A 24,330-nucleotide genomic window follows, 5' to 3' on the forward strand; every position below is an offset into this window, starting at 1 on the left:
TGCCTTTCATGAACCCATGCTGGCTGGGCCTGATCCCCTGGTTGACCTGCACTTGCCTGTTGAAAGTAAACACGTCTTACCTGAGTTTCTGTTCTGTTTGAATGTGCTGCCTGGTCTTCTTTTTTATGCAAAAGAAAAATGTCAACAAGCAAATGCTCAGCACTGCTTTGACCCACAGGTGTTTTGGGAACTGGATAAACTACAGTTTATTCTCAGTACTTTGCTTGTACTCATACTTCAATACGAGTGTTTTGTTTGTACTTGTATTGAAGTGGTATAATCTTTTTTTATTATTATTTTAATTATCGACTGCTATGAACTACTGTGTTTTGAAAATGTGGAGTTAGGTGGTTGGATGGTGTTGTGGTTTAGCCCCAGCCAGCAACTAAGCACCACGCAGCCACTCGCTCACTGCCCCTGCCCTGGTGGGATGGGGGAGAGAATCGGAGGACTAAGAGTGAGAAACACTCCTGGGGTGAGATAAGAACAGTTTAATAATTGAAATAAAGTAAAATAGTAATTGTAATAGTAACAATAAAATAATAATATCCAAAGCAAGTGATGCACAATGCAATTGCTCACCACCCGCCGACCGATACCCAGCCAGTTCCCGAGCAGCAATCGCTGCTCCCCGGCCAACCCCCCACAGTTTATATACTGAGCATGACATCACGTGGTGTGGAATAGCCGTTGGGGCAGTTTGCATCAACTATTCTGGCTGTGCCCCCTCCCAGTTTCTTGTGCACCTGGCAGAGCATGGGAAGCAGAAAAGTCCTTGACTAGCTATAAGCAGTACTGAGCAACAACTAAAACATCAGGGTGTTATCAACATTCTTCTCCTACTAAATCCAAACCACAGCACTATGCCTGCTACTAGGAAGAAAATTAACTCTATCCCAGCCGAAACCAGGACAGATGGTTAGTACCATTTATGTTTCTTTTACAAAAAAACCCTGCACAGCTATAGCTGCTGACCTCGGAGTGCCTGCATCGAGATGTGTGGTCCAAGAGGGATTGGAATAACTCCATTGTGTTAACTTGCAGATATTACTGACAGTAGATTGGTAAAAATTATCTACTTAGTCATAAATAACAACAGTAATTGCATTCTGATGATATTTAAAGATGTGAAATTAGCCACTTCGAGAACCCAGAGGAGAGATTTGGAGAAGTTGAAGGCTCACACTTAGTTCAGATGTGTAGGGGCAAAATGCTGAAATGTGCACCGGCGTATTTTGTAAAATCCTGTGCTGCTGTGTTTCACTTTAAGCAGTAGACTTGATATGCAGCAATGCAAAAGCACTTTATTCAGCATCTTCCAGTCAGAAATCACTGTAGAAAAGGAAGGTACAGTACTCAGGGAGTTCAAAAGAATGCACTTGCAAAGGGACCAAAATCCCCCTAAATGTCCATGTTAGAAATAACACCTACTTGCCTAAACTAAGTTTGAAATCATTCATAGAAGATAAAACAACATGTGAAACTCCTCATACCTGTATTTTGATATTTTTGTAGTAATTACATTCTGGGTTGAGATGTGAGGATTTGGAGCTATATGGCAAGTTGGCAGATTTTTTTTCTTTTTTTAAATTAGGAATGATGTATTGGTAGAGTATTTTCTTTCCATATGTTTTAACAGAAAGAGAGAATGTGTGCCATCATAGCTGTAGTGATAAGTTACTTACAGCAGTAGTGACTGGACCAACTATTGATTCAGCCTTCTGATGCAGACCAGTTTGCAGTTAAATTTAAGTCTTTTTTAATCAAAATTCAGTTTACTGAATTCAAAATCTAATTTACTTTCTGAATATCTTAACTTAAAGCCAGCATGGCTTGCACTAAAACCTCAGTGTCGCTGTGAGACTTGCGTGTACGTTACCCTGCATGGGTGCAGAGATAAACTGACTGCAGTAGATGCTGGCTGTGTGCAAGTGAAAAGGTTCTACTGTACATAGTTCATGGAATGTCGGGGCACAAGAAAAAAACAAGTGTTTTTTTATTGGCTTTTTGTCTCCAGCACATTTCTCAGTGTTGCGTCAAGAGAGGCTTTGGAAGGTCCCCAATTTATCGTTGTAAGTCCAGTCGCGTTCAGTGCACTGAACTATCACGATTACAGATGCACAAATAACGTAGGCACCTTTCGTCTAGTCATGCTGCATGAACTACCACGGCCACACTTAAAGCATCTGGTCACGTTCAATGACCACTATCACAGCTAGACCAATAAATCAAAGCAATTTATTAAAGCAACAGACACACAGGTTCTTTGGATTACCGGCGATAAATTCACTGACTGCAAGGCACATGCAAATACCAAAGCTTTGGATAACACAGATGCATCAAAAGACATAAAAGCGACTCTGTAGAGGAGCCAGACCAGTCATCCCCAGGGTACTCAGGCCCCTGAGCTAGAGGACAGGGATGGGGACCAGAATGGAGCCCTCATAGTCCAGGAGGAAGCAGTTAATGACCTGCTATGCCACCTGGATGCTCACCAGTCTATGGGGCCAGATGGGATCCACCTGAGAGTACTGAGGGAGCTGGCAGAGGAGCTTGCCAAGCCACTTTCCATCATCTATCAGCAGTCCTGGTTAACAGGGGAGGTCCCTGATGACTGGAGGCTTGCCAACGTGACGCCCATCTACAAGAAGGGCCGCAAGGAGGACCTGGGGAACTACAGGCCTGTCAGCCTGACCTCAGTGCCGGGAAAGATTATGGAGAGGTTCATCTTGAGTGAACTCAACAGGCAAGTGCAGGTCAACCAGGGGATCAGGCCCAGCCAACATGGGTTCATGAAAGGCAGGTGCTGCTTGACCAAGCTGATCTCCTTTTATGACCTGGTGACCCGCCTGGTAGATGATGGAAAGGCTGTGGATGTCATTTACCTGGACTTTAGCAAAGCTTTTGACACCGTCTCCCACAATACTCTCCTTGGGAAGCTGGCAGCTCATGGCTTGGATGGACGTAGTCTTTGCTGGGTAAAAAACTGGTTGGGTGGCCAAGCCCAGAGAGTAGTGGTGAATGGAGTTAAGTCCAGTTGGTGGACGGTCACGAGCGGTGTTCCCCAGGGCTCTGTTCAGAGCGTCGATCTGCTGGAGGGTAGGATGGCCCAGCAGAGGGACCTGGACAGGCTGGACCGCTGGGCCGAGGCCAACTGTATGAGGTTTAACAAGACCAAGTGCCAGGTCCTGCACTTGGGTCACAACAAACCCATGCAACGCTGCAGGCTTGGGGAAGAGCGGCTGGAAAGCTGCCTGGCTGAAAAGGACCTGGGGGTGTTGGTCGACAGGTGGCTGAACATGAGCCAGCAGTGTGCCCAGGTGGCCAAGAAGGCCAACAGCATCCTGGCCTGGATCAGGAATAGTGTGGCCAGCAGGAGCAGGGAGGTGATTGTGCCCCTGTACTCGGCGCTGTCACCAGGCTGCACCTGGAATCCTGTGTCCAGTTTTGGGCCCCTCAATCCAAGGAAGACCTTGAGGTGCTGGAGCGTGTTCAGAGAAGGGCAACGGAGCTGCTGAAGGGTCTGGAGCACAGGCCTTATGAGGAGCGGCTGAGGGAGCTGGGGGTGTTTAGCCTGGATAAGAGGAGGCTGAGGGGAGACCTTGTTGCTCTCTACAACTACCTGAAAGGAGGTTGTAGTGAGGTGGGTGTTGGTCTCTTCTCCCAAGTAGTTAGTGATAGGACAAGAAGAAATGGGCTCAAGCTGTGCCAGGGGAGGTTTACGTTGGAAATTAGGAAAAATTTCTTCACGCAAAGGGTGGTCAAGAATTGGAACAGGCTGCCCAGAGAGGTGGTGGAGTCCCCATCCCTGGAAGTGTTCAAAAAACGGGCAGATGTGGCACTTGGGGACATGGTTCAGTCTAGTCTACCCTTGATTGGTTTAGAGTAGACTTGGTAGTGTAGGTTAATGGTTGGACTGGATGATCTTAAAGGTCTTTTCCAACCTAAACGATTCTATGATTCGTCTGGCTGCTCAGGGAGCTGTGGGCCAGCCGCAGAGGTGCCTACTTGTATAGGGCCGTGGAACAGAAGAGGCTGGTGAGGTGGCTGGTGGCATCAGGAGTTCCATTTCCGTGGCTCTGATGGTGGCCCATGAGTGGTGGCCCAGACACGGCTGGGTTGGATGTAGGGGACCTGTGGCCTGAAAGGTGCCCTAATTTTGATGGAGGAGGAGGGACAGGAGTGCTTTCCAGGGGGCCATTTTTCTTGCCAGAGAGAAAGGCTGCCCTTCGGGCACTGGGCTGTCTTCCACCTCCCCTTGTGCCCTGGGCTCCAGCCGCCTCCTCATGCCAGGCCTGAGGTCCCTTCAACAGGACAGTGGCCATGGTGTCCCAGGAGGGCTGGTGGGTCTCCATTACCTTCCAGCCGCCCCGCTCTCTGAACCAGCAGGCAGTGCCCCACAGGCGGGGGTGGCAGAGAGGGGCCGAGGGGAGGAGAGGGCCTGGTGTCCTGCAGGCTGCTGCGCAGGGGCGACGGAGGGGAGGAGTCCATTGTAGGGCCGCAGAGGTCCTTGGGGCCTGGAGGTGGGGTTTCCTGAGGAGTCTGAGGAGGGGAAGGCCCATGGGGGCTTGCTGTCCCCGGCTAGGTCTTGCCTCAGCTACCGAAGGAGTGGTTGAAGGTGAAGCCAGACGCGGCCTGGTCTTGCACAGAGAACGGCTGCAGATCGGTCGTGAGTCTAGGCAAGCAGGCAGGCCCGATTTGATCTTGGCTACAGGCTCTGCAGGCGAGTGCTCAGGGTGGAGGGTGTGCAGGTACTTCTGCCCCGTCACTTGATTGCCACGTGCCTCCAGCAGTGCGAAAGCTACGCAGCATGCAGACTGCAGCACCATAACGCGTTGTGTAGACTTTGAAGCCAATTGCAGAAACAAAGTGCGAAAGCTGGTCAGAGCAAAAAGGAACAGCTGTGTGTATCCCAGGCTCCAATCTGCCTGAGAAGCAAAACCCAGAAATGGATAAGTATCTATCTTCACTTCTGTCTGTGATGTGTTTCAGCCTTATCCCAACCTGGCAACGACTACACATACCTGCCATCCTCTAGCGTAACGTCTTTTGAGATTTTCTCTCGTGCGTTACCTACGTCCAGTAAATTGTCTATGTCCACGTGCCTTTCCAAGTCACCTGCTAATCACGCTGCCTGATGTTTGAAGTGACACACAAGAACTCTTCAGTATTAAAATGCTTTCTTTTTTAATGTCTCTGAAGTATTTTTCATCTCTGTTTCAGAGGCAACAATGTTCTGAAACATGTGCAGAGGTCAGAGAAGGTGCATATTCCAGATTCACATCTAGAAAAGGGAAGCTAGAATTTGTGTGCTTGTGAGCGCATGTACATGCTGGCACTGAAGTTGTTACCTTGTTTGAATGGCAATATGCATTCTTGTCTCTCGCATATGAGTATTTCTGTTGCTATTGATGTAATGTTCTGTGACGCAAGAAAGGTAAAACCATGAAGTAAGTATTCTAAAGAGGAAATGAAGATATTTGCCAGATGGATCAATGCAAGGCTTGGAAGTATTTAGATGTGAAGTCAGCCAGAGTCTCTCTCGGCAGTCAGTAGTAAGGATGCCTAAGTAAACCTGTGCTTGCTCATGGGACTGTGCCAGATACCATGTGTACACGGGAATCATCTGCAGGACATGAGTTGGAAAACAAAAAATCAAAGCTGTGACATTGGCTGCAGGATGAGTTAGTATTCAGCGTAGGACAGCAGTAAAGCAGGAAACTAACTTGAGGTTTCCCTTTTCTCCAATTGCTTTTCCTGACCCTGCTCCCTGACAACCTGCTCTCTCGACCAAATTGTTCCTTTCCCTAATTCTGCAGGGGTTATTCAAAGGCAAGTTATCTTAGAATTTATTTTCAAATTTGGTAACTTGGAACTTTTTCTCCGTGGTAGGTTACAGGTGGGAGAATGGGATGTCTCCCTGGCTCCTGGCCTCTGGCCTTAGGGAAGTGTAGCGTGAGAGAAAACACCTGCAAGTGTAATGGGAAATATTAAAATGCCTAGTTAGTCAGCCAAGCAGCACAGCCAGGTCTATCAAAACACTCTGAGGCCACAAGGGCTCTTCGGTTGAGGGGACCTGCAAGAGAAACCATTCCCAAGTCCTAGCAGAGCCATGATACTCTCAGTAGCGACCACTTTCACGTGACTTGATTTTTGTTGTCACAAAGAGTGATCTAAAAGAGCAGGAATGAGAAACCCAGGCTCAGTTTTTCACTATGCCGCAGATCTCCTGGGTGATTCTGCTAACTCACTTTTCTGGGAATTCATTTCACCTAATGCAAGGCAGCAAATTGTTGAAGCTTTCTTCTTCCTTAAGGGAGCAAGGCAGTACTTCCACAGGACAATTCATTCCACTTCTCTGAGGACCACAAGAGCCGTCTGGAGCCTCAGATGGAGATGCTCCTGTGGATCAGCCTCTGGAGATGCTGGTCTCCGTCTGGTCTCGAGAGCAAGCCAGGTGAAGTGGCCTACCTAGAAAGCTACAGACAGCTAAAGTCTGACAGTAGCGACAGGAATGGATCGAAGGCTTAAACAAAAATACTTAGCAGGGAGTATGTTCCCACAGTGGCTGTCAGAAGAAACAACAGACATATCTTTGAAGATGGACTGGAGAAATTGAAGGCAGGCAGATTGCAGGGTGGTGATCAGCCATTGCAGTTTGGGTTCAGCTGGGGCTTCAGAAAGTTGTTTGAGGCTCTTAGTGCAGCTCCTGCCTTCTTGAACACTCCCTGATCGTTCCAGGCTCCGTAACGGGGAACTGTTAGAGAAAAGGACGGGGGAAACCCGTGGTTGCATGTGAGTCAGCCCAGCCAAATTCCACCACTGTTTCCGATGCCATGAGCACCTTAGATGGGCTGTACAAAATCACCTAAAAGTTGGCAGTCAACATGGCTCGTGGCAATCCTTGTGTCTCCCGCTGTGTGTTGATGCTGCCTTTTTCTATGCAGCTCAGTGGGAAACCTGCAGAAATGCAGCCGCCAGCATGTAGCGTGTGATGGAGCGTAGGACAGAGAGGTGCAAGCTAACAAGGCGTAGCGCAGCTCCTGCTACGTCTTTTAGGCCAGTTTCAACAAGCGTGGAGCTGTTTACGCTGGGGAACAACCTTTTGTGCATAGGGTCTGCTGTTCTGCAGTCCCCTCATTGCCACAGTGATGTTGCTTTCAGTTCCGAGGCCAGGCCTGTATGCTCTTCCCTGGGGAGTAACATGCTCCAGTGCCTCCCGGGAACACGTCCCGAGTCTGCTGTGCTGCACGTGGGCTGCACCTGGGGAACTGCCACGGTTATAAAGACAATTTGGAAGGAGTCAGGCCCTGTCTGTCTCAAGAGCTGATCCAGCCTGCGCGGTTCTGCTGCGCTGCGCCGGGGCATCCCCCCCATCCCGGTGCATCCCCCCTCATATCCCCGGTGCATCCCCCCCCATCCTCGGGGCATCCCCCCCACCCCGGGGCATCCCCCCTCCCCGGGGGGCCGTGGCGGTGCGGGTCACTCCCGCCGCTCCCGAAGGGGTCCCGCCCGGAGCCCGCCGCTGCTGCAGCCCAGCTGAGCCCCGGGGGCCCGCACCGCGCCGTCCCTGGCGGGAAGGGGAGGGGAGGGGAGGCGGGGGGCCCGCGGCAGCCGCCGGTCGCCGCCGGCCCGAGGAGCGGCCTACTTCCAGCGGGGCGGCGCGTACCACGGCGGCGGGGGGGCGCGGGGCCCAGCCGCCGCGCTGAGCCCCCGCCGGCTTGAGGCGCCCCGGCAGCTCGGCGCTCCGGCTCCCGGGGCCCGGCTCGAGAAACCGGGCGGCCTCCGCCGAGCCCCGTCCCGCCGCTGGGGAGAGGCCGCGTCCCGGCGCGGCTGCCACCGCTCCCCCCCCGCCGCCGCCGCAGTGGTTCGCCCCGCTCCGGCGCCATTGGCCGAGCTCTCCCAGGGGCGGGCGGGGCGCGCGTTCCCGCCCTCCGCGGCGGCCGCCGCCCGCCGCCATTTCCTTGGTGCCGCCGCCCGCCGCCATTTCCTTGGTGCCGCCGCGGGGCGCGAAGGGCGAGGCGGCGGCGGCGAGGGCGGCGCGGCGGGGCCCGGCCCGGCCCCATGGCGGCGGCCGCAGCGCCCCGCGGTACAGCCTGCTGGCCGAGATCGGCCGCGGGGCCTACGGCGCGGTGTCCGAAGCGGTGTCGGGCCGCAGCGGCGCCCGGGTGGCGGTGAAATGGCTCCGTTGCGACGCTCCCGAGAGCGTGGAGCTGGCGCTGGCGGAGCTGTGGGCCCTGACGAGGCTCCGGCGGCGGCACCCCAGCGCGGTGCGCTTCGAGGAGTGCGTCCTGCAGCGGCACGGCTGGGGGCAGCGCATGAGCCACGGCAGCCAGCGCAGCCAGCTGTGCCTCCGCCTCGTCGAGAGCTCCCTCAAAGGTACCCGGCCCCCTCCCGGCATGGCCCCCGCCCCCCGGGGCCTCCTGCCCCCCCGGTGTCACCCCCCCCCGAGCTCCCAGGGTCTGCCCCCTCCCCGCTGCTATCAGTGCCCCCACGCTGGGTAAGCCCTGGGCTGCCTTAGTGCCGCCCCCCCCTTCCTGAGCGGCCCCCTGTGCCCCCCAGCATCGCCGTCTTGCTCAGCTCCGTCCTTGGCATCGCCTGCCCTCGGGGGACTACCCAAAGCTCCCCCAGCCCCCCTCCCTCCACTTTAACTCAGCCCTTTGTCGGTGTAACCCCCCCAGTGCACCCCTGGTCGTCCCAGCCACGCCTGCCAGCCCGGGGGTCCCTGTGTACCGCAGCGGTGGCTGGTCCAGGCGTGCTCCCCTCTGCTGCCATCACCCCCCCAGGTCCTGTCCCTGTGGGGCTCCCCTGCTGCCCCCAGCACCCCTGGGTGCTGCCACCCAGCCCCAGCACCCGCTGGGACCCCTGCACAGCATCGCCTGTCCTGGGCCCTGCCCAGTGCTCTGCCCTTGGGCTCTGCCCGTGTGTCCCCTCCGCTCTCTCCCCTTCGTCTGTGTGCTGCTCCCAGGGCCAGCCTTCCCTGCACCCCCTGCCAGTGCTGACCTCCTCCTCCTCCTCTGTAACACCCTGTCCTGGGGCTCCCTCCGCTGCCCTGCCCTGCCCCACAGCCCACTTGTGTCCCTCGGGGACCTCCGCCGGTCTGCACCCCCGTCACCCCACGGGGACATCTCCTCCCTCTCCACCCGACAGGTGTTCCTGTCTCCTCGGAGCACCCCAAGGCCGCAGCCCATTACGGTGCCCTGCCTGCTCCCTCGAGCTCTTACAGCTTTGGGGCCGTTCTTTGTGCTCTCCTGTCCCCGTTCCCCTCCCCAGGTGCTGGCTCTGTGGGGACAGCCCTGGAAGCAGCAGCGCCTGTAGCCTGGGCTGACACCCCCATCTTCCCCGGGGGTCCCTTAGCAGCAGCACGGGGCTGTCAGGGGTCACCTTCTCCTGCCACAGCCCATGACTGCGGTGGTGCCATCTCTGAAACGCTCCCTCCCTTCCTCTGCTCCCTTGGCTGCTTGTCAGACCCGGCTCTGACAATGTGCAGTGAAGATGTGGAAAAACAGCCGAGCTCTGTCTCCTCGAAGCCCCCGTGTCCCCCAGTGGGCCGCAGCCGGAGCCAGCTCACCCCAACCCCCTCCTTCCCCAAATGTGTGTGCAAGGACTCCCGTAGGCTCCTGGGGGAGCTCAGTCTCCCCATGCCCCCTCGGCTGAGCCCCCCAAGTGCAGGCAGCCTCCAAACCCCATGCCAGGCGTGCTCTTGGAGGGCGATGGGGAGGGAGGACGCACACTGAGCTGCACCCATCGCACCTCAGCCTCTTTGGTTGTAGAAGGGGCACATGGGGACAGCCATGGCTGCAGCACAGCCCCTACCCCCCCCCCCCCATGTGCTCCCTAGGTTGCCACAGGAGCAAAAGCAGCAAAAGAAAAATCATGGCAGTCCGGTGAAGTCCCTGCTGACTGGAATAAAGGGGAATGTTGTGCCCATTTTTAAAAAGGGAAGAAAGGAGGACCCTGGGAACTATTGACCTGTCAGCCTCACCTCTGTGCCTGGCAAGATCATGGAGCAGATCCTCCTAGAAGCTATGCTCAGGCACATGGAGGAGAGGGAGGTGATTCAAGACAGCCAGCACGGCTTCACCAAGGGCAAGTCCTGCCTGACCAACCCAGTGGCTTTCCATGAAGGAGTGACTGCATCAGTGGACAAGGGAAAAGCAATGGATGTCATCTACTTGGATTTCTGTAAAGTGTTCGACACAGTGCCCCCCAACATCCTTCTCTCTAAATTGGAGAGATAGGGGTTTGATGGGTGGACTGTTCAATGGATAAGGAATTGGCTGGATGGTCGCATCCAGAGGGTCATGGTCAATGGCTCGATGTCCACATGGAGACCGGTGACAAGGGGAGTCCCTCAGGGGTCCGTACTGGGACCGGTGCTATTTAACATCTTCATCAATGACATAGACAGTGGGATCGAGTGCACCCTCAGCAAGTTTGCAGATGCCACCAAGCTGAGTGGTGCGGTTGACACACCAGGAGGATGAGGTGTCATCCAGAGGGACCTGGACAAGCTGGAGAGGTGGGCCTGTGTGAACCTCATGAGGTTCAACAAGGCCAAGTGCAGGGTCCTGTAGCTGGGACGGGGCAACCCCCGGTATCAGCACAGGTTGGGGGATGAAGAGATTGAGAGCAGCCCTGCGGAGAAGGGCTTGGGGGTACTGGGGGATGAAAAGCTGGACATGAGCCGGCAATGTGCGCTGGCAGCCCAGAAAGCCAAGCATGTCCTGGGCTGCATCAAAAGCAGCGTGGCCAGCAGGTCGAGGGAGGTGATTCTGCCCCTCTACTCTGCTCTGGTGAGACCTCATCTGGAGTACTGCGTCCAGCTCTGGAGCCCTCAGCACAAGAAGGACATGGACCTGCTGGAGCGGGTCCAGAGGAGGGCCACCAAAATGATCCGAGGGCTGGAGCACCTCTCCTATGAGGCCAGGCTGAGAGAGTTGGGGTTGTTCAGCCTGGAGAAGAGAAGGCTGCGAGGAGACCTTATTGCGACCTTCCAGTACCTCAAGGGGGCCTACAGGAAAGATGGGGAGAATCTTTTTAACAAGGCCTGTTGTGACAGGACAAGGAATAACGGATTTAAACTAAAGAAGACTAGATTTAGACTAGACATTAGAAAGAAGTTTTTTCCAATGAGGGTGGTGAAGCACTGGCACAGGTTGCCCAGAGAGGTGGTAGAGGCCCTGTCCCTGGCAACATTCAAGATCAGGTTGATGGGGCTGTGAGCACCCTGATCTGGTGAAAGCTGTCCCTGCTCACTGCAGGGGTGGTGGGCTAGATGGCCTCTAAAGGTCCCTTCCAACCCAAAGCATTCTCTGATTCTATGATTCTGTGTTTCTATGTGATTTGTTCACTGTGGCAGAGGCGAGTGGTGTCCTCCAGCTTCTCTCTTACGGTGCTTGAGGATAACCCCCCCCCCCCAGTTCCTAGAGCAGAACAGTACCCTGGTTGCGTGTGCAGGCTCTGTCTGTCACCTGGGTGCTCTGTGTGGGTGATGTGGGGTCTGGCTGTGGGATTTGCATCCTGGCATTGGCTAACAGGGCCGGCAGCAGACCCCCGGCCCCATTAGCTGATATTAAGGTGTTGCATTTCTCCACGTGTCTAGTTCATGTGCAAGAGAGTGGTTTGCCTTGGCAGGGAGGTTGTGGAGTAAAACCTCGATGCAGTGAATTGGACTTGAGATGCTCTGAGCTTGAAGAGCTCAGCGAGATGTCTGGTGAAGGAAGAAGCTGTTTGGAGCATAATATTGGGTAGCAACACTAATGAGCGAGGCTGAGATTGCCTTTAAACCTTGTTTGCTGCTTGGGCCTCCAGTTTCCTCTCTTTAAAGACTTGTTGGCGCTTAATGAAAGCTGTAGGAAGTGGCAGAGCTCCCCTAGCACAAACACAATGCTTAAACCCCCAAATTTAGTCTGAGAAGAGCCAGTGTGCTGCAAGGCTTTGCCACTGGTGTGACTGCTCTTAACAAGGCTGTACTGGCACAGCGTTAAGGGCTGTGATTTACTCCCCACTTGCAGTTATACTAGTAAAGTGTAAGGTATAAGCCAGCCTTTGCCTTCTGCAGCAGAGCTCAGGTGGGAGAGCTGGCATTCACGTAGAACTGATTTCCACCCCCGCCCCCCATGGACTCGCTGCTAATTGTGCTTTTAGTCTCTGCTGCTTCGGCTGTCAGAGCCTGGGGAGAATTGCCTGACAGCAGCGCAGGAAAATAACCCTCCGCTTCTGAGTTCCCTGCGAGCCCCTGAGAAGACACATGCTCAGTCTCACTCACGCGCCCGCGCTTTGCTGGGAACAGGTCCCTGAGCTGGCTCCCGGGCAATGGGCTCAGATAAACGTGGTGCCGGTGCGTGGCACTTGACAGGATCCCAAAGCGCTCGAAGGCACAGCAGTGCCAGCATCGCTGCTGGTACCCTGCAGTGCGATAGGTCCTGGTCATGTTCCTAAGGCCCTTACTATCCATATAAACCAGACCTGTTCCTTGCCTGCACTGAGTTAGTGTGGACATTTTGTAATGCGTGTCCTGGTTTCGGCTGGGATAGAGTTAATTTTCTTCCTAGTAGCAGGCACAGTGCTGTGGTTTGGATTTAGAATGAGAAGAATGTTGATAACACACTGATGTTTTTAGTTGTTGCTAAGTACTGCTTATGCCAGTCAAGGACTTTTCAGCTTCCCGTGCTCTGCCAGGGGCACAAGAAACTGGGAGGGGGCACAGCCAGAACAGTTGATGCAAACTGCCCCAACGGCTATTCCATACCATGTGATGTCATGCTCAGTATATAAACTGGGGGGGGTTGGCTGGGGAGCAGCGATCGCTGCTCGGGAACTGTCTGGGTATCGGTCGTCGGGTGGTGAGCAATTGCATTGTGCATCACTTGCTTTGGATATTGTTATTATTCTTATACTGTTACTATTATCATGACTATTTTACTTTATTTCAATTATTAAACTGTTCTTATCTCAACCCTGTTCTTATCTCGTTCTTACTCCTCCGATTCTCTCCCCCATCCCACCGGGGCAGGGGCAGTGAGCGAGCGGCTGCGTGGTGCTGAGCTGCTGGCTGGGGCTAAACCACAACATGTGTCTGAAAAAGCCACTCTTGCTTTTGTCCCTTTTGGTTAGGTGAGAGGATCCTGTGCTTCACGGAGAAGCCTTGCTACCTCTGGTTCGTCATGGAATTCTGCGAAGGCGGAGACCTCAACCAGTACATGCTCTCACAAAGACCCTACCCAGCGACAAACAAGTGCTTCATGCTGCAGCTGACCAGCGCCATTGCCTTCCTGCACAAGAACTGTGTTGTCCACCGGGACCTGAAACCAGACAACATCCTCATAACCGAGAAGTCTGGCACCCCTGTTCTCAAGGTGGCTGACTTTGGGCTGAGCAAGGTCTGCACTGGCCTGACTGCTCGGGGCAAGGAGGGTGGGCATGAGAACAAAAATGTGAATGTGAACAAGTACTGGCTGTCTTCGGCTTGCGGCTCCGATTTCTACATGGCGCCTGAGGTCTGGGAGGGACACTATACCGCCAAGGCTGACATCTTCGCCCTTGGCATCATCATCTGGGCCATGATTGAGAGGATAACGTTCATCGATGTGGAGACCAAGAAGCTGCTGGGGACCTACATCAAGCAGGGGACCAAGATTGTGCCTGTCGGGGAAGTACTGCTAGAAAACCCAAAGATGGAGCTGCACATCCCTCAGAAACGCAGGAGTTCCATGTCTGAGGGGATCAAGCAGCTTTTGAAAGGCATGTTGGCTGCTAACCAGCAGGATCAACCTGATGCCTTTGAGCTTGAAACCAGAATGGACCAGGTTACATGTGCTGCTTAAATTCAGGGCAGGGCACTGCTGTGCGTTGCAGCTGGGTAAGTGATCTGCCGTTGTTGTATTATTCTGTCTGCTGTACCAGCTCGATAATGTACTTCGTAGTGACACAAAGGAGTCTTTTATGTTCCCAGAGCTATTTCTATAGTGACTCATCAGAGCACTGCTGCTGAGGTTTTTTTCCACCTATTCTACTGCAAAAATAAAGTAGAGGTGGGAAGCAGAATTAGCAGCTGCATGTCCTGCTGCTGCCCAAAGGTGCAACGGAGTTGGCAGGGCTGGGCAGGAGCCCTGCTCCTCAGAGGCCCTGCCAGTGGCTAAGGCAGGCTGGTGCACGGCAGAGAGACCCACGAGCATCCCCTGACATCAGGTGTGGGTACATCCGTCTCTCCCAGGGGCAGGGAAGGAGCTACCAGTTCTGCCTCCTCTGCTGCGTGGTTTAATTTCTGCAGTCGGTGCTGAGAGCACCTCGCTGTCTAGCCCAGGCCCCTTCCCTTCTGAGACTCAGACAGGACAGCTCGGGGCTCAGCTGGCTCGGTGAGCAGGCACTGAGTGGAGTGGCAGGTCTGTCTCAGCACAAAGCTGTTTCCTTTGCTTTCACCTATGAGGCACGTGGGTTTGTCTTGTTTCATTTCCTTGCTGAAGGCAGGACTTCCTTTTGGTGCGAACTGCAGTTGCCCAAACCCAGTAAGATGCTTTGGTGTCCAGTGTCTGAGTTTGTAGACCTGCGTCTGCTCAGGAAAGAAGCTTACCCAAGAGCTGTACTCAGACTGAGCTCACCTCTGTTCAAGCAGCGTCCCCTCCCGTCTCCCCCCAGCTTGGTTCCTAAACAGTCACAAGCTCTGAGGTCCCAGTCCTGAGGCCTGGGTGATCACACATGGTCTGGAAGGATCCCCAGGGACGTGGGGTAGCTGGCAGCGTCACTGACCAGTGACACCGAAGGACTGGGAGGTGCTGCCTGCATGGCAAAGCTGTCTGTAAACAAGAGTTGTTACTAGGGATTTTCCTGGCCAAATGCTTCAATAAAACTGAAAAATTACAGATTACAAGGAGCAAGGCTGATGTCTTCCCAGCCCAGGTCCTTCTCAAGCTCCTGCAGAGCTGCCTGACTGTTGCTGGTCACAGACCTCTGAAAGCCTGCCTGTGTCAGGTGCTGGCATTGCAGCTTGGGCTCGCCAGCCCTGAAACAGCACAGATGCTGCTGGACCAGAGCAGACCATAGATACAAGAGAGCAGAAAGGGACGAAATGGCTGCCGTAGCCAGCAAACACCCAGCCTTCAGCCTTGCAGCCGATGGCCGTGCCCCCAGCCTGCTCCTGAGAGCCAGCCTCCGGCAGCAGGGCGGTGGGGAAAGTGGGGGCATTTTGGCAGGTTTTGCTAAAAAACCTCCTCGCTGCCCACCTGAGGGTTCCTGAGCGTATGTAAAGTGATGTGCTGCCTATTCCTTTTCTATGTATGTGCCCAGATAAGCTTTGTGCTGTTTGCAGAGAAATAGGAATATGGAAATGGAAAGGCCCATGGGGTAGGTCTAGTGTTGTCATTGCTGGTTTGTCCAAACTGGTCCACAAACTATCCCCTCCGTGCCCCGGTGTAAAATATTTAACGCCCTTAAGATAGAATCCTAGAATTGTTCAGGTTGGAAAAGACCTTTAAGATCATCCAGTCTAACCATTAACCTACACTACCAAGTCCACACTAAACCAATCAAGGGTAGACTAGACTGAACCATGTCCCCAAGTGCCACATCTACCCGTTTTTTGAACACTTCCAGGGATGGGGACTCCACCACCTCTCTGGGCAGCCTGTTCCAATTCTTGACCACCCTTTGCGTGAAGAAATTTTTCCTAATTTCCAATGTAAACCTCCCCTGGCACAGCTTGAGCCCATTTCCTCTGATCCTATCACTCACTCTGTGGGAGAAGAGACCAACACCCACCTCACTACAACCTCCTATCAGGTAGCTGTAGAGAGCGATAAGGTCTCCACTCAGCCTCCTCTTCTCCAGGCTAAACACCCCCAGTTCCCTCAGCCGCTCCTCATAAGGCCTGTGCTCCAGACCCTTCACCAGCTTCGTTGCCCTTCTCTGGACATGCTTCAGCACCTCAAGGTCTTTCTTGTATTGAGGGGCCCAAAACTGGACACAGGATTCCAGGTGCAGCCTGGTGACAGCGCCGAGTACAGGGGCACAATCACCTCCCTGCTCCTGCTGGCCACACTATTCCTGATACAAGCCAGGATGCTGTTGGCCTTCTTGGCCACCTGGGCACACTGCTGGCTCATGTTCAGCCGGCTGTTGACCAACACCCCCAGGTCCTTTTCAGCCAGGCAGCTTTCCAGCCACTGTTCCCCAAGCCTGTAGCGTTGCATGGGGTTCTTGTGACCCAAGTGCAGGACCTGGTACTTGGCCTTGTTAAACCTCATACAGCTGGCCTCGGCCCATCGGTCCAGCCTGTCCAGGTCCCTCTGCTGGGCCATCCTACCCTCCAGCAGATCAACGTTCCCACCCAACTTGGTGTCATCTGCCAACTTACTGAGGGTGCCCTCAACCCCCTCATCCAGATCATCGATAAAGATACTAAACGAGGCTGGCCCCGAAACAGAGCCCTGGGGAACACCACTCGTGACTGGCCGCCAACTGCACTTAACTCCATTCACCACTACTCTCTGGGCTTGGCCACCCAACCAGTTTTTTACCCAGCGAAGACTACGCCCGTCCAAGCCATGAGCTGCCAGCTTCCCAAGGAGAGCTGACAGAGTGGGGAGACCCCCAGGTCCCTCCATTGGGCAGGCAGGTCCCAGCTTTCATCGAACCATCACTGCTGCTTCCCAGCACAACCCCTGGCCTCAGCTCCACTGGTCCCTCCTCTGAAGGTTGTGACATCCTGAATGATATGCTTCTGACACAGAAGTGACATCGTGTGCATGCTCTTCCTCTGCTGGGTCCAGACTTGCTGCTGGATGGGATGTCCACAGGGAATTTACTGGGTTGCAAACAAGCCGGGTGGAAATGCTGCTGGCTTATGTCCAGAGTTGAGCATTTCTGCGTCCCTGAGCTCAGAGGACAGGAGGGTGCAGTGCCAGGGCTGTGGAGGATTTGGTGCAGCACCCTTGGTGCTGTGGGGGATGCTGTGCACTGGGGCTTTGGCCAGAGCAGGGACCAGTGCAGCAGAGCTGCCTGTTCTTCCCTAAAATCCCTGGCGCTGAGCAGCCTTGGAGGTTGTTGCAAGTGCAGCGCAGCCGGTGCTGCGAACCCATCCTGCTCTGCTTTCAGTTGCACCAAAATGGATTTTAACCCCCTCTTGCAGAGCCACTCGAGAAGCCCGAGCTGCTGCTGACGCACAGGGCGAGCGGTGCAGGGTGTCCCCAGTGTCACAGCTTGTTCCACCTTTCCTGGGGTGTGTGGATGCAGAGGAGTGGGAGCCGGCGCTCCGCGGCTGCATCACGTGGACCCTCAAGGCCGGGCTCTGCTGTGGGAATGGTCGTCTTTGTGTCAGCTGGGCTGTCACCGCGGTGAGCCCCGCGGGATGGGGCTGCGTTACCGGCGTGCGGGGCAATGCTAAACCCACAGCCGACCCATCGCAGCGCAGCCCATGTGCTGGGTCAGCTGGGTGCGTACTGACCTTGGCAGTGCGCTGCGCAGGGCTGGTTGAATCACTCCTGAGAAGGAAATGACTGTAAACCGAGTTCCAGACCTGCAGTGCCTGGATCACTAATGAAAGCACTGCGAAGTAGAGAGACGTGGCAATTCCCATCTTGGACTAACTGGGAGCAGCGGGAAGGCTGTGGGAGTGGGCTCCCTCTCCGCAGCAGCATCTTCCAGCCCCTCCATCCAGCACCAATCCGGTTGCCATCGTACCTTCCACCCGGTGCAGTCGTTCGTAGGCATTGCTGTTCGCGGGCATTAGCTGAGGCCGTGTAAGGAGAAGGCATGCACTCGTCTAGAGTTCTCCCAGCCCCTCAAGTGATGCTTTAATTAAGGCTTGGGAAGGAAAGGAGAGGTGCAGCGAGCACACTGAACCAGTGATCCTGCTTGCTTGACCTACCTGCAGCCTGGGTCGGCTGGCAGTGGGAGGGCTGGCAGGACGTTGTCACAATCTAGTAACCGGGACAAAACTGCTGACATACCTGACCTCTCTTTCTCCTTTCTTGTTTTTCTTGCAGGTTTGTTTGCCAGGGACCCATAATCTCCATTATTTACGTGCAACGAGGGAAGTCAAAGATAAGGGAAGATGATGATACAGAAGATCCCTGGTCTGCAGAATCTCTGGCAACGTGAAATCTTTGGGTGTTACTTTGTTTTGTTGGGAAGAGGTGTTCTCGAGGTGCGGGAGGGGGCTGCAGAAGCCGGGAGAAGAGCACAAGCTGGCAGCTCATGAGACTTTTAAACAAGATCCAGGGAGCAGAGCTGCCCCTGCCCAGCCCTTGCCATGTCTCCTGTGCTGCCATTGACTCAGTAGATGTTTCTAGAGAAGATCTGGTTTCATAAGGAGGTGGGAATCAGCAGCCCAGCAGCGAGGTGTGCTGCCAGGCACCAGCTCCGAGTCCAGCTGGACACAACTTTGGGTTTAAAACTATTGCTTTCGCCTAGGGGCAGCAGGAGCAAAGTGATGGCTAGGTTTGCACTGGGAGTGCAGTGCTTTAGAAAAAGTGAGTCTCTCGGCCCACGTGTTGCAAGCAGCTAAATAATTTCATAGCCAGGCAGCTTCTGGATAGGTGGGTGCTGCCCAGGCTATGAGCAGTTGACAGTAGGATAGGGTAGCGTAAGCTGGAAAGCCGTTCGGCAAGGCAGGTCTGCTGCTGCGACGGGCAGACCTTTGTTCTCCCTGAGCTGGATTTCCTAGTGATGTTTGTTACAGCCTTTCATGCAGAGGGCAATGGGGAGCCCGTAGGCACGTTTTCAGGTGCACATCGTTCTGCATACAAGAGAAACAGAAAGCAGCCTACTGCTCTGATGCATTTAATGCCAAACTTCAGTTGTTAGGAACAATACTTGGGAGAGGAGGAGGTTTGGCCTAAATGGCCTACGGACTAGATTCTAGCCTCCGGTGAAGTACTTTTTCCCTGTCTGCAGGAAGCAAAAGGCAATGCTGTTACAGTACAGCTCAGGTAAGGAGATTGGAACCTCAAGCTGAGCAGCTAATACTCAATTTCCTTGCCTGTATTTAGAGCAACACTAATGTTCTGGGGCTGACCCCATGTTGATGGTCTTCAGACTTTGCTCACTGTAAATGCAGTGTAAAGCACCAGCTCTTCTCCACCCTGCGGGTCCTGAACCACCTAAAACATTTGTCACCAGGTTAAATCACCCAGCAGCGGTTTGGGGAGCGGGCTGGTCTGACCCAGCATCGCTCCTGAGCTGCCTGGGTGCTCAGCCCTTACCGGAGCTGGCCAGGGCTGCAGGCAGAAGAGGGTCCCCCTGACCCCCTCATGCCTGGCTCTGGGAGCCGCCCCTCGCCTGCGTGCAGGCTGCAGCTTTCCTGGGTCATCACTGGAAGGTTCCTGCACGGGCAGCACCTCCTCGTATCTACTCAGTGGACTTTGCTACCTCGTGGGAATGAATGGAAATGCAGTCAATTCGTGTGGGCCAAGGCAGAGCTAAAGCAGGGAAAGGAGGGAGGGGTTTCTTTTTTTCCTCTTCCATCTGTTCCAGGACACAAAGCTAAGGCTGTCGCTGCAGAAGGGCCAGGTCCCTCTTAGGAGGATGATGCCAGGAGGCTCCAGACCACACGTCTGTGACTTGTGAAGGTTCGGCCAGCACAGATTTGGCGCGAAGGCCCCGTTCCCGTGCTGCTCTTCTGTTTGTTCCTAGGGATGCTTCTGCGGGCTGTGGCCAGCCACAGCCAGCCTGTGACCGCGCAGACTCCTTCCAGGCTGGTTACTGGGGTTTGAGCGGTTTTGGGGCTGGCGAGCAGGCGCTGTGCTCGGCTCTGGCCGCAGAGCACTCTCGGGGGCTTTGAACAGTGCTTCGGCCGCGCTCATTTCTCTCCAGCTAGCAGCAGATCCCTGCAGCGGCCGTGCCCGGGAGCTGCAGGCGGGTTTCTCCCCAGCTGCCGGGGAGGGCTTGCAGAGCCCTGCATCCCCCAGGAGGGCTGCGGTGGGACAAGAGCTGAACCCCGTAGTTCACAAGTACACCGTTGGTGCCCTGATCACTGGACCATCCTTCCTCCACCTGACAGAGCCTTTGCTCCTGACTGTTACAACTTTTATAACCTAACCCTGGCTTGAACGGATGCAGTAAGAGAGGGCTTTACCCTCCCAGCCCTGCTCTCACATGGCTTTCCCTGCTGGAAGGGCCCCACACCGGGGCATTACGCCCCAGGAGAAGGGAGCTTCCTAGCAGGAGGTTTCCATGTGTGGAAACCAAGCCTGAAATGCAGGACATGGAGATGGAAGGTGGTGAGTGGGCTGCTCACTGGGACTGCTGCCTCCAGCCAGCTGCCAGCACCGTGCTCTGCTCTGGGGACAGGAGCGAACCTGGCAGGCAGCGTCTGGGAGGGTCACCCCTCTTGGTCCATCGCCGTTTCAGGCCATCTTCAAACTGTACGTCTCTACCTCAGGTTTTGCATTGCAGATGTGTCTGATTGCCATTTCAGGCCATCTTCAAACTCTACGTCTCTACCTCAGGTTTTGCATTGCAGATGTGTCTGATCGCCGTTTCAGGCCATCTTCAAACTATACGTCTCTACCTCAGGTTTTGCATTGTAGATGTGTCTTTAAAGCAGTTTGATGTTAGTGAGTTAGACTGTAGTGCCTTACTTAGGATTTAGCAAACACTTCCAAGGATGAGACCTAGTGCTGCTAGCCTTTGGCCAATGTGGATGTTTCCCTGATTCGTTTGCCCTTTTAAGAGCGTTTCTCCCTGATGATTTTGCTGCTGTTTGTGCTCGACTCCCCAGACTATATGGGAACCTGTCTTGTGTTTGCAGCTCCTAGCATCTCTCCTCCCAGTTATTTTGGCCCGGACCAGCGCTCCCTCTAGAACAAGGTGGGAACGGGGAACAGCTCAAACCTGCAGGTGCTGTGGGATGGGGGATGTTTAGGCTTCTCTTCCCAGCTGGGTCTGTCAGGCAGCTGCTGCAGGCTCAACTTCTCCTCCCGCTGTAGATGTTTTTGGCATTAGGATGCGCCGCTGGGAAAACTCAAGCTTCAGAAAGCAGCAGCGAGCCTGCAGCCCGTTGCCCAGCCCAGGGCCGGGCTGTCTCCATCTCTTCCTGGCCACAGCGAAGCTGAGCATCCAGGTGCCGGGAGCGGGGTGGTCAGTGTGGGGGGAACCGAGCACCCTCTGGTGAAACCCTGCCGCCCTCCGGGCTTGTGGGGCCCCAGCCGGTGCCCGTGCCGGGGGAGCAATTGTTTGAAACTGTTTACTTCTGACTATGCTGTTTACAAGAGGGCTGTGGGGTGGGTGGGGGGAACAAGCTAAGCCTCAAGAGGATTGGGAAACGTGTTCTCTGCACCAGCGTGCAGCAAGGCTGACACCGCTGGCATCGTGCAGGTGTCGTGGGGATCTCCCGGCCAGCTTCGGTCCGTGGCGAGGAGAGAGCAGAGGTGGCTCTAGCCTGGAGGGGTTAGGGTAGCTCCCCCTTTGTCCCCTTGCTGCTGTGTTTGAGGTTCGGCGGTGCTAGTGACAGATAAGTTACCCCTGTGGTCTTCCTTCACTCCTCGGGACCCAGCTCCTTCACATATCAGAGGCTCTCAGAGCCTTTCTGCAGCAATAAGACTTAAAACAAGCATTACCATTGTTGTGGAAATCCTCCGTTGTGTCTCCTCCGTATGCAGTATTGAGTCTGGGTTTAAGCCTGCCAAGCGTCATGGGCCAGCTGCTTCAGGGCACAAACCGGGACACGTTCCCCGGTGCTTTCTGCAGGTCACGAGAGCAAGGAAACATGTCGCTGCTTTCCTTCGGTAGCTCCAGGCACGTGCTGCCCAAGCCTCACACTACAGCTGCCAGGGGCAAGGGGGCTCCTGGTCACATTTTGGCGATGCTGCCGCAGGTCAGGCATGCAGGACTCAGCCCCGCACCGGCTCGGCCGTGCCACGGGAGCAGGCTGTGCTTCACCCCGGCTCCTCGCAGCCTCCCATCCCTTCAGCCAGGCCACGCAGGTCCAAGGGGCAGCATCTGGAAAGCAGAGCCCGCGGCTCCCTCGGCAGTGGGATGTGGCTGATGCTCGTGCTGCTGGCTCCCTTGCCGAGGTGCTGCCTGGGAGCCGTTGCCCGTGGTGGGGAGAGCTGCGCCAGCGGCTCCTCTGCTGCTCAGCCGGTAACCGGGCACGTCCCAGCGTGCGGCCCTTTGCCTCCAAAAGCGTTTCACCCTTCAGAGCGGGGTGTCAGGGTGGTGGGCGCAGCTGCAAGGAAAGCGCAGGGAGCTGCTCTCTTCCAGCTGCAATGTGACAAACCCTGTTTCTCTGCAGTCTGCCCAAGTGTTTTTAAGTCCCAGGGTGATGTCCAGGCTGCGGGAAGAGCTCGCAGGGGCTAAAAGGGGAGTGCTTGGTGTCCCCAGCCCGGTGCCTGTCCCCAGCCCGGGCCTTCAGCTCATTCATCCAGCAAACCCCAACAGCTTTGCAGAGCCAATTCCCTGCGACTCCAGGGAGGGGCTGGGGTCCCAGCAGTGCTGGGTGAGCCCCGGGACAGGGGCACCCTGGCCCAGCCCTGCTCTGGGCTCCCTGCAGCCCCCGCGCTGAGCTTAGCAAGAGCAAAAGGCTTAAATCCAGACTCCAAGCTAAGTTAATTATGTTGGTAAATGAACCTGTATTTTTTCTTTTTTTTCTTTTTTTTTTTTGCACAGAAGCTGGTAATCTAGGACCTATGTGTGAACAACTTTATATAAATATATTTTTGTACCTGGTTTGCTCAGGTTGGTTTGAGACGTTCTGTTTAAGTTCTTTGAGCACTGGGGGTACTCTGATGTGTATGAGTGGCAGAGGCTTTGTAAATTGAGATGTTTGTGTTAATAAAGCTGTTTGATGGGGTTGAAAAGCCACACACAACTTGAAAGACAAGTTTCATGCGTTTGTCAGCCCTGCTGCCAGCGGCGGGTTTGTAAGGAAAGGGAGTCCCCAAGCAGCGGTCGGTAGACCAAGGCCCCAAAGTGGTAGCGGCTCTGTCCCGGAGGGCAGGTTTGGCTAAGCCTGCGCTGGGCTAGCTGGGCTAGCTGGCCTGACCCTGGGGGCTTAGGGCACTAAACCAAGGCACGGCGGCTGGTGCCAACCAGAACGTGGCTCCCTGGCACACGGCGCCCATGTCCGTTTGTCCTCGCCCCAGATTAGGATTAGCCCTGTTCTCGCTGCAGGCACCAACTAGGCCACGGCGATTAGCGGGGCAGAGGAGCTCGGCCCTTGCCTGCACGCTGCCTGCAGAAATGCCTCCCGGTCCTGCCCCTTCCCTGGCAGCCCCGTGGTTCGGCAGCTGAAGAGGACGAGCAGCCTCTTGCCCAGCCAGCCACCCGCTCCCGGAGGTGGCTGCAAACCCAGCAAGGAAAATGCCCTGCAGAATTGCTGCTTTAGCAGCCACAGGTATTTTCTCCCTTTGCACAGATCCTCTGCCCCAAATCCCAGATGCGCAGAACAAAAACAAGCCAGTCGCAGCAACCAGGAGCCCCTGTAGCCCCATTTCCAGCCAGGAGCCCCTGTCCCATAGCTGACATCTGCAACGGGAAAAGCACAGCAAGGCTGAGCCGCGTCCTGTGGCGACAAGAAGTTTTCCATCGAGCAGGGAACGGCAGCCAGCAATTGCCCGGGTTTTGAGCGGCTTGGGGCCACCCTGAGCTGGTGATGGACACAGGGCGTTCTGGCACACAGGGCCATGCACCACCGCTCGCCAGCCCTTGCATAAGGGCCCTGCACCTTGTGCAACCCGGGGCAGCCACAACACCCGTGCTCGGATGTGCTCGGACGTGCTCGATGGCCAGTGCTCCCCTCCCGCTCTCACTCCCGGCAGCCCCAGCACCGGCAGCTGCGTGGCCGAGGGCTGTGGGCTCCCCCCGCATGGGCATCAGCATCGTGCTCCCTAATCGCTGCCAACAGACCTAAAATGGATGCTTTCAGCCCAGCGGGGCTGCAGCGGGGCTGGTCAGCCCTGGCCAGAGCGGTGCCAAGGGGCCAGAGCTGCCCTGCTCACCAGCAGGCAAGCAAAGGGGGGGCCCGAACCATGTTTAGGCCGGCCCCACAGCTCCCAGCTGGGTTATCGCGGGGCTGAGGGGCATTGACCGCATGGCACCCACTGCGAGGGCAACCTCGGGTGCTCAAACATCCCCCTATCCTCAGCGGTCCTGCCCAGAGCATCCTGCTTGCAGGCAGGGAAGGGGTAGGGTCGGCTCAGGTCGCACTGACAGCGGGTGCAGGACAAATCCCGAGATTGTCCCCGTCCCGGTGACAAGTGCAGCTGTGGAGAGTGGTTGTGCCGCGCTGCTGCCAGTGCCCGGTCACCAGCTCGCTGCTCACGGAGAGCAGGGCTGCCTGCACCATTGCTGCAGGCTGGGGAGCTGGGGGCCCTGCCACCGGGTCCAGATCAC

The 24,330-nt window shown here is 55.4% G+C and overlaps 2 protein-coding genes across 2 annotated transcripts in view; one reads left to right on the forward strand and one right to left on the reverse strand.

The window, feature by feature from the left end:
* LOC104032779 (polypyrimidine tract-binding protein 1-like) overlaps positions 1-24,330 on the reverse strand; it is a 213,163-nt gene that overhangs the window by 135,655 nt on the left and 53,178 nt on the right. The gene's annotated exons all lie outside the window — the stretch shown is intronic.
* Positions 5,446-18,084, forward strand: LOC104025440 (serine/threonine-protein kinase 35). The gene is made up of 4 exons (XM_075725262.1): positions 5,446-5,450; positions 7,907-8,379; positions 13,120-13,864; positions 17,985-18,084. Exons 1-3 carry the CDS (start codon positions 5,446-5,448, stop codon positions 13,827-13,829), a joined length of 1,188 nt encoding a protein of 395 aa, XP_075581377.1. The 3' UTR covers positions 13,830-13,864; positions 17,985-18,084.

This window comes from Pelecanus crispus, chromosome 28 (assembly GCF_030463565.1).
Source record: "Pelecanus crispus isolate bPelCri1 chromosome 28, bPelCri1.pri, whole genome shotgun sequence".
Taxonomy (NCBI): domain Eukaryota; kingdom Metazoa; phylum Chordata; class Aves; order Pelecaniformes; family Pelecanidae; genus Pelecanus; species Pelecanus crispus.

Excerpts from the sequence above, each read along its gene's own strand:
- LOC104025440 (XM_075725262.1), top strand. Across the intron at positions 8,380-13,119 it reads CGTCGAGAGCTCCCTCAAAG|GTGAGAGGATCCTGTGCTTC; the intron begins GTACCCGGCCCC and ends CCTTTTGGTTAG.